The sequence below is a fragment of the Bidens hawaiensis genome, unplaced genomic scaffold (assembly GCF_021521415.1).
Source record: "Bidens hawaiensis isolate Kalapana, Puna unplaced genomic scaffold, B.hawaiensis_p1.1 tig00016848_1, whole genome shotgun sequence".
NCBI classification, from domain to species: Eukaryota; Viridiplantae; Streptophyta; class Magnoliopsida; order Asterales; family Asteraceae; genus Bidens; species Bidens hawaiensis.
The window spans coordinates 471697-482085 of record NW_027492555.1 but is presented as its reverse complement, the minus strand read 5'-3'; the positions used below and the strand labels follow the sequence as shown (position 1 = coordinate 482085).

The following is a 10389-nucleotide window of genomic DNA, read 5'->3' as shown; positions in this document are numbered from 1 at the left end:
TCGTGAACAAGTTTCATGCTAAACAAACGAACATGAACAACGCTTCATTCGGTCGTTTACAGCCCTACTTGCAATCTCTCATCACGAAAGCGTTGACATAGGTCAGCTTACACTGAACACGTAAATCCTTGTGTCTCATGTTCATTTACGTTTTGTACACGATTAACCATTCAAATGAAAACAAATTGATAATCCTTGGGCGGTGTATCACGTATGCATACATTTTCCCTAATCACAAATCACAATTTCCTAACTACAAATTTTATATTTTGTAAGTATCAAATTATCATCATTTTTTCTTAGTCTTAAAAACATAAATTTTTAATATCACAAATCTAATTATTAAACTTACAGCAGCCATAAGAGCAGCCCCTGTAAGCCCACCAAAAAGCGACCCTTTACTTCCTGATTTATTATCTGCTTACAAAACCAACATCCAAAAACCCTTAAACTCACACCAATTATTAATGACTGCAAATTAAACAACTTACAGGCAAACACACCACCGCCAAGAAGAAGAAGAGCGTAGCCTGCAGAAGCTACAGGTGCAAAATCTTGAGCAAGTTGGCATTTGCAGAGATGGGTAGTGTTTGATTTTGGATTTGGTTGGACTGATGGTAGCCGCCTTAGCTTCTGTCCGATAAATGGAGACACTGGTACGGTGGTAATTGTAAGTGTAGTTGTTCGGACACTGGTCGTGGTGGTTCGATGTGAATTGAAATGAGTAAAGACTGGTAAGTGATGCAAAGTTAAGGTGACCATTATTTCTCTGTGAATTGATTTCTGAATGATGAAGATGAAGATGAAGATGAAGATGATGATGAAGATGAACTAGACCTAAATGGCTAACTCATACACAGTTTTCAAAAAATTAAAAAGAAAAATAAATGTGAAATTAAATTATTAAACTAGGTTCGGTTGATATGTGTTATACCTAAGAACTTATTAAAAATAGCTTTATTTTTCACCTAAGCAGTCACGTCAGCAAAAACTAATTGTGAAAAGTTTGTTGCTAGGCCAATAGTTTGAAAGTTGGGAACTGTTGTAGTAGTTTTCTTTAAAGTTTGAATTAACACCGACTAACGAGGCAAAGTTTATATTATTATAATCCAATATCCATCTTATGATATATAAATATAACATTAAAAAACGTTACATTTATTCGGTCTATAAAAAAGAAGTTTTGCAACAGTGAGTTAATGTGAGTTCGGTCAGTTTTGATTACATTTGTTACAAACTGGGATTGAAACAAAAAAAAAATAGATTTTAAACAAAAGACATTACATGATGTGCACAAGCTGGTGCTCGCCACGTGGACCAATGAGGTTTAGCGGCACCAAGTTTCACTTTTTATCTTATGTACGGTGTTGTAGGAAACTTGCTAGGCGCTAGTCGGACAGCGTGATAGGGTCTAACGATTAATCAGAATTAATTAAACTGAAATATATATGTAGTTTTTCAAATATACACACATATATAAATACACACACCAAATTTAACGTTTAATTATTTTAAATTTTAACGATTTTGACCAATAACGACTAATAAGTGGAAGTACCAACTAGCAATCGACGCCTTGGCGCAATTTTACAACCATGCTAATGCTTATGTATATGAAATTATGCATAAGTTATATTCCTACCGATCGACTAGTTTTACTCGGTTATTTCCAAAATGATATACAGTATACATTTAATGAATTAACCAAAAACAATGTTTTATTACATAACTGAATAAGTCGTAGTTTCTTCGGATATCATTGTTTAACAAGATCAAACGGACAACGAGGTGACATATTTAAAATAAGTGATGAGTATGGAAACGCCATGTGACACCGTTTGAAATATGAAACAAAAAATATATAACGAGTAGGTGGCCTCAACTACTAATTTGGAGCTTAAGACATAAAATCCAGCCTTATTGAGGCCTTCTTAGTTCTTACAATCTTATGTTATAAACCCTTATATTAACATGTATAATGATATTGTCTTAAGTTTTAACATATCATCAGTTAACAACTTTAGCAAGTTAAAATATTTAACAAGGGTTTAAATATTTCCAAAGATATAAGGGGTTGGCCTTGTAATCCGTACTTATTAAACTTAAAACGATTACAATTTGGTTGTTTCGATGATTGCCGCTCTCGTACAGAACTTTGTGTGTTTCTTGTACCCTATCTTATTAGCTGAAGTTATAAGAAAATTCATATTGCAGCCTGTTCTAGTACAAAGGTTGACTATTGGATATTGTTCATATAATTTTTTAGCTATGTTGTATTACATATATACATGACCTATATATATTGTCTCCCTTCTACTAGTCCACTTACATTATGGTGCAAGAATACGAATTCCGCATACTTAACAATCAATCTCGTGTTTCATCAGCTTAGGAAACAACTTGATATGGATCAACACTTCATGAGAGGATATGGTTCTAGCTCAGTGTCTTCATGTTTGCTATAGCATATCATATTATCATAGCTTGGCTTGAATGATTGTCTAAACGAAAGTTCGTTTGCATATCATAGCTCGGCTTGAATGACTGTCTAAACAAAAGTTCGTCATCTACATCGTTTTGACACTCTTAGACCCAAGATTTATATTATTGTGCCTGTTGATAACTTGAGAAGGAATATTAGAGTACAGTTATAGAGGCTATAGTTGTAAGTTCTTTTATATTTTATGTTGTATTGTTTTGCCAGATTCAGTTAAATGGTAATTAGCAGTTCCTTTCGGTTAATATGGCCCCTATTTTCCTCTAAATAGGAGTCCATACCAATGTTTCATTAATTGAGAAATAGAAAAAACACTTAACATAAAAACTATGCATTAACTCATTATAAAAAAGATATATAAATGTTTATCGGTTAACTCCACACCTAAGCTAATTAAAAACAACCCGTTTCAATCCAAATATGCATTAACCCGTTAACCAATCATCTTGACCCGTATGTTGGTACCTCACAATAGACAAAGGCCATCATCAGCCTGCAACACTTGTTAGTTCAATTTAGTGTTGTTTTGCTCTTGAACATTAGCTTCACCGGTCCAATAGCTCTTGACAACAACTAGTATTGTATCTCCCTTTAGTTGTCACTTTCATGAACAATGGTCTTGGTAATATTCCATCTCATACGTTTCACTATTCTTTTAATCTCCAAATCACGTCCTCCTCTTCTCTAAATACAACAGTCCCTTCGGGTCGCAAAATTCTATCCATTTCCAATAGAATATCCGTGATGTCACACCTTTACGTTAAACAAACAAACATCATAACCGTTAAAGATGTAAATTCATAAATATGAAAAACATGTAAATTTCATATACCTATCTTGATACATGCTGAACACACCACCAGCATAAATAAAATCATATGTTCTTGGATAAGTTGAGAATGCCTCACACCAATCATGATACACACCAATGAATCCGCGTTCATAAATTACTCCTAGCATGTCTGGTTCGATATTGGTAGGGACAACATTCATTACCCACACGGGATATTTCATCAAGGCCGCAGAAAATCCACCAATGTAGGCATTCATGTCTAATATGTTACGGTATCTTCCTTGTGTTAAGGCGGAAACTATGCTTTTATAATGTGTCACACGCGCTTTCCATATTTCATTATCATTTTGGAATTTCTCTTTTGTGATACCCGTCACCAAATTGTTGTTGATTCTAGGAGGGACAAGCGTTGCACGTTCTGGCCATTTCTCTAAGGCTCCACCCGAGACTTCATCTGCGTTACTTACTTCTGGCATGGGAGTAATGCAATTTTCGAGATCTTTATACCTTACATATACCAATCATGACTAAAACTATGTTACATCAATATGTTATATATAACTTCTAGGTAACAATGAGAAAGACAATTATATAATTAGAGTACCAAGCTTCATCAGCATGGCCTGATTTGCACATATGTGGCTTGTCATTTTTTTTTTAGTTTTGATACAATCAATGTGGTTGATTGGCTTTTGCCAAATAGCAAGAGCATCCTTTTCTATGACTTTTTTCCAACAAAGATGTTTCGCGGCTTCCTCAATGTCGTCTTGTTCTTGTTTTAAATCTTCTGGAGTTCTATCCCAACCTCTCCACAGCCGCTTCCATCGAATAGGAGGTCCAGAAAGAATTCAGTAACCACCAGGTCTTAGAACTCTATCTACTTCAGCTAAATATAATCCATCTACAAATATATAGCAAACAATAAGAAGATTGAGTTATAGAAGAAATAAAATTTTATTTTTTCTTTCAAATATGGTGCTTGGTTATTACTAAACTAGTGTAATTTTTGATTGATAACTTTTGTTTCTGATGATACTTGAAATAATATAATTACCATATTGACTCCAAGGAATCAGACAACGAGCACAATGAGCCATGTCGAATGCCCGAGCCGGGTAAGGAAGTCTTTGTGATGCCAAAATGCCAATCATAGCAGGAAGTCCGCGTTCTATAGCAAACCATACTTGGGCTTCATGTGTATCCCTTGGAGCAAAAGACATTGTGATTATGTCCTTTTTGAGAAGGTATGCACCCCAACTTGCAACCTTCACTCAGCTTATATATAATGCATTAACCTTACAATGTTCAATTCAAAATATTAGGGACAAAATGGAAGTGAAAAGCTATACTTACTCCACACCCCGTATCGATTGCAGTTCGAATGGTTCCATTTGAGAGAGGGATGAGTTCATTGATATCGTTAATGTATGAACCGGCTCCATGACGAAACATGGTACCACCTCCCGGAAATCTAAACCTGTCACCTTCAACTTTAATCCAGTTTTGACGAGCTTTCTCGATACTAAGTTCTTTATGGGGAATGTTATCAAACCATGCATAGTCTCGGCTTTTTGGCCACTTGAATGGTAGTTTATACTTCGGTGGTGCAGGTATAAGGCAACGCAAGAGCTCCTCTTTAGTTGGACAATGTCTTTCTCTATACTTATACATTTCTCTATCGAATTTGTTTCCGCGATTCGTATCTTGGCATGGAGTGTATTCGGTATACGACATGTTACATGGTGGGAACTCATGTAACTCTTGTGAATCTTCAAAATCCAATGATTTAGATGGTGATCTTGATGAATCATTAGATTTCTTTTCGTGCCCAACTTTGTTGGTGATTACGGTACTTGTTATAGGCGCAAGACTGCTTTGCCAAGCTCCTAATACGTAGAATAACACGCAAAGTCCAATAACTGTTAGGATTCGAGTTTGTTGGTGATCTTTTGGTAATCCGACATGTTCCTTAGCCATTTCAACACATGGATCATAAGACCCAAAATAAGATCAAGAAATTGCTTCACTTTAGATCATTTGTATTGCATGTGTCCATTCAAGAAATTAATGTAGAATACAACAATGGTGATGATGTTTGAAATTTGTTATGTGTTATGCAATAGATCTGGTCCACACATAAACAGAAATTATAAATAAGATCCAATGATTCCGGATCCCTCCCCAAAAACTAGAAAAAAAATATAAAGGTTTAGAGAGAATTTAGAATTTATTACTCCTCCAGGTTTCCATTTGCTTAACACTTCTAGCTAGCATATATAGTAATAGAAGTATAGAACCTCATAATATCTGGAGCACATTAACTTTAACCTATATTTGTTGTTTTAAGAACAAATATAATTAACATGATTGATATCCTAAGTAACAGTTATTACATAAGCAAGAGCTTATCGAAGGTCTATAAACTCAAATTTGGTATCTTTGTGTAAAAAACGACAAAAATATTAATCTGTGTACATTGTGTTCAGATTAAAAAATGGTATATTGGTTTTATTAATTCTAACTATTGCCTTTTGGTTGCTGTCGGTCCCAACTAACGAATTGGCTACTGGCGGTCCCGACTTTTAACATATTTGTTAGTTTCAGGTTGTCGGAAAAACGTTTTTGCCCTGAAAAGTCAATTTTTTTTGCCGGAAAAGACCACTTGAACACCGCCACCACCATCAATTGACTCACCACCAACCAACCACCACTACTTGAGCACCATCAACAGATTCCGACTATGATTCTAGGGTTCCGGCGACCTTAATAATTGGGGTTTTTACTAAAAAAAGGTTCCTAAAGGTCCGATACAAAGTTACGAAATGTTTGGGACAAAAAATGTTGAGTTTTAGGGAAAGAAAATGTGAGTTTTCCTGCCAAAAACGTTTTTCGGACGACGATGAATTCTGTTAGTCGCAGACTGTTTTGAACAAATACTTTAAAAGTTGGGACCGTCAGAAGCCAATTCGTTAGTTGGGACCAACATTAACTAAAATATGATATTTAGGATTAATAAAAACCATTATACCTTAAAAAATTGATGTAATATATCAATTACAATAAAGCTTCGTGCGTAAATGAAATAGTTATAGCAACGAAACATGTGTATTGGTAATTTCAGTCGTATACCCGATTGTAAATTTATGCATCATACCCAACCCACATGTGTCGAGTATTCACCTTTAGTTTGTAAATAACTAGGTAACCCGCCCTAATTCAATCGGTATCAACTAAGTTTGTTACGGCGCCTTGTAAATACCTTAGCGACACAAATTCGGCCGTTATCCGTTATAGGTCCGTTAATTACGGTACCGTATCTAAACCCAACGGTATAATGACACGGGAACTAAACCTAAAAAATATTCATCAACGTCCAACCGCACATTCGATAAATATTGGCTAGGTTCGTTACGACACCAAATCTTAACCACTGAATTCGTATGTATATGTATAAAAAAATTGATGTGGCCCAACGAAGGCCTGACACGTGCCCCAACCAAAAGGTTATGGCACCACACCCTTAAATCTTTTAATTATTTGGCGCGTTGCGTTGGGCAGGTTGGATCTTTTTATATTCTCGTTGTGTTGCAGCAGTGCACTAATGTGGATCCAAAAAGTAAATTCGTCGAATTAACATATTATAAAAAGATTATCATATAAAAAACTAAAATATATAAAACAACATTTATTATGTCGGAAAACCCGAGCGTTGAAGCACGGGCATTGGTAAAATCCCCCGCGGGTAAAAACCGAGTGTTACGACAGCAAGTCGATCTTCGGTCAATATCGATTACGTTCGTTATGATATAAACAACATTGATATAACATTAGCGTTGAAAGCTATAAAATAAATTCGTCAAATAACATATAAAAATAGTAGCATAAAATATAATATTAAAAACGAAGTTTATTCGGTCGGTAAAACCCAGACATTGGTATAACTTGAGCGCTAAAGTGGCGAGTCAATGTGAATTTAGACAGTTTCGGTTACGTTCGTTAGGTACCATATAAACAACGTTGGTAAAAACCAAATGTTAAAAGCCAAAAAAAAAATTCATCAAATCAAACAAAATTAACCTATTTAAAATGAAGTTTATTCTGTCGGTAAAACTCGGACATTTACAAAACCCAAGCGTTGTCAGTCTCGAACGTTGGTAAACCAAAGCGTTGTCTCCCGAGCGTTGAGGCGATAAGTCGGTAAAATCCGAGCAATGGTTAAACCCGAGTGTTGTCGGTCCCGGGTGTTAGGTACGGTAAGTCGACACAAATTCAATTTTTCGGTTACGTTTGTTCTGGTTCCAAAAAAATTGCAAAAACAAAATAGCTGAAAATTGGTGTGGGCAAATGATGTGGCGCCACTTGGCCCCAATAACAACTACGGCTCAAAACTGCTTAAATAGTCTCTATATGAGTTTCCAAGTACACTACATGCAATTTTAATTATCAAGAAAGAAGATTAGAAAACAAAACTAAAAATTAATAAATTACCCATAGACCAATGAAGACCAAAAAAATAAGCAAATGTACACGGGTATGGTTTCGGTAATTAAACAAGTATAGATGTTTTGAGTAATGGGTTGGCCGGTTGGGTATAACCTAATACCATTTATATTCCATTCCCAAGAAAATTTTTAATACTAATCTAATGCTATGCTCTTTTCCATACGAATATTTGTCCTAAAATCTTTAAATTTCGGGCTTACACCTCATGTCCGGGTTCATTTTATATCCTCAACCAAATCGTTAGTAATGGTTCATTTTAATTCGATTTCAGTTATTCACGGTTCGGTTTCAATTTTTTATTATTATAAATCGTTACTAACAGTTGGGCCACGGGTTTATTTAACCATCAAGAGCTGTACGATGAACACTCCTACCAAAACCCACATAAGGAAACCGATTTTATTAACACCGAACTAGAATGGTCGGTCGGACTGGCTATGTTACTAGTTCGGTTTAACATGCTAAACCCGGTTTAAGTTGAATCGAGCGGTTTTTAAGCAAACCTGGTTGAACCAGGAACTAGAGAACTTGCTTGCGTTGTGAGAAAGTTTGTTTTTAAGGGTTTGAAAAAATATATGTTGATAAAGTTTGGTTAAACTCTATTTTTCAATACTTTGGTTAGGGTGTGCGTGGTGCGGTTTTTGACTAAAGTCGAATCGAAAACCAAACTTTCAGTTTTATGATCTTATAAAACCGTTAGGTTTCGGTTTTTCGGTTTGGTTTTATGTTTTTGGGTTTCGGTTCTTTTTGTTTTGCTACTCGAGTCAAAACCTTTTGGGCCAAAAAAAAAAATTAACCCAAGATATTGAAATTAGGCATGATATTTTTTTTCTTTAAACTAACAATTAATAGAGTATTGAATATTTAGACTTCAAATATTAAAAGTTAATAAAATATACATTTAAAATCAAAATTCAAAATACTAGTATTATTAGTTATTAACCATATGTAGAAATCAAATATATTTATTATTAACCATAGGTTTAAACTAAACAAATAGTCATCGGTAGATTTTGTTTTAATGGCTAACAATAATACTAGTATTTTTGAATTTTGATTTTTAATGTATATTTTATTAACTTTTGAATTTTAAATGGCTAACCATAGGTTTAAAAAATATTGACCCAAGATATTGAAATTAGGCATGATATTTTTTTTCTTTAAACTAGCAATTAATAGAGTATTGAATATTTAGACTTCAAATATTAAAAGTTAATAAAATATACATTTAGAATCAAAATTCAAAATACTAGTATTATTAGTTATTAATCATATGTAGAAATCAAATATATTTATTATTAACCATAGGTTTAAACTAAACAAATAGTCATCGGTAGATTTTGTTTTAATGGCTAACAATAATACTAGTATTTTTGAATTTTGATTTTAAATGTATATTTTATTAACTTTTGAATTTTAAATGGCTAACCATAGGTTTAAAAAAATTGACCCAAGATATTGAAATTAGGTATGATATTTTTTTTTCTTTAAACTAGCAATTAATAGAGTATTGAATATTTAGACTTCAAATATTAAAAGTTAATAAAATATACATTTAAAATCAAAATTCAAAATAGTAGTATTATTAGTTATTAACCATATGTAGAAATCAAATATATTTATTATTAACCATAGGTTTAAACTAAACAAATAGTCATCGGTAGATTTTGTTTTAATGACTACGGTTAAGATATTATGGTTATTTCGATTTTTTTTGTTATTTTGGTGCGATTCGGTTTTTTCGGTTCTTAACAATATACAAAACCGAACCATGACCAATATTTCGGTTTTTGCTAAAGTTCAAAACCGAACCGCCGATTTCTAATTCAGTTCGGTTTATTTGGGTTTTTCGATTTCGATTCTTTTTTTTTTTTTTTTTTTTTTTGGTTTTATGCACTCCCTAACTTTAGTGTTTTGATTCGTGGTCATTTAAAATAATTAATGTAAGTATATAACAGTATAAGTGATTCTAAACATGTATCATTCTGTTTCTATTAATTAAATTTTTTATGTAAAACTTTTACTCCATGTAATAATAAATTTTAGGTATAACTTTTATACTTTTTTTTATAAAAATAATGATTAAGTCGTCATCCAATTCTTTAATTTGGGCTATCAATCCATCCAATTCGACTTGTGATCTGTAAGATGTCTGGTCTGTGAAAACATAGTAAAAAAAACTGAAAAACTAATAAAAACATTGTCACAATATCATATTTTTTTGAAAAATTAATTAGTAATCTCTTTAAGAAATTTAATTCTCTCTCCAAACCATTCATCTTGTTTTTCTATGTTTTTTTCTACAATAAGAAGGCCCAAAACCAACCATCTAAACCAAGTTACCAAGGTGTCCAATGGGTAGAAAACAAGGAAAAAAAGGCATTTAGCGCCTAAAATCGACGAAAAGCTCCGTATAATTGGTATTGTAGACAACTTGAGACAATGTGTATTGTAGTAACTAAATATTGTAAAATGTATTCTCTCTCCAAATCATTCATCTTGTTTTTCAAGTTTTTTTCTACAATAAGAAGGCCCGAAACCAACCATCTAAACTAAGGTGCCCAATAGGTAGACACCAAGAAAAAAAACCATTTAG

At 33.4% G+C, this 10389-nt stretch overlaps 1 protein-coding gene and 1 pseudogene across 1 annotated transcript; both read right to left on the bottom strand.

Moving 5' to 3' along the window:
- Positions 1-352: 352 nt before the first annotated feature.
- LOC143552351 (uncharacterized) lies at positions 353-762 on the bottom strand (the record flags this gene model as incomplete). The annotated part of the gene is made up of 2 exons (XM_077042599.1): positions 492-762; positions 353-417 (listed from the first exon to the last, which is right to left on the bottom strand). Coding segments are annotated over exons 1-2 (336 nt in total), but the record flags the coding sequence as incomplete, so codon positions are not given.
- Positions 763-3002: 2240 nt separating this feature from the next.
- On the bottom strand, positions 3003-5267 carry LOC143552349 (putative methyltransferase PMT17; annotated as a pseudogene).
- Positions 5268-10389: the final 5122 nt, after the last annotated feature.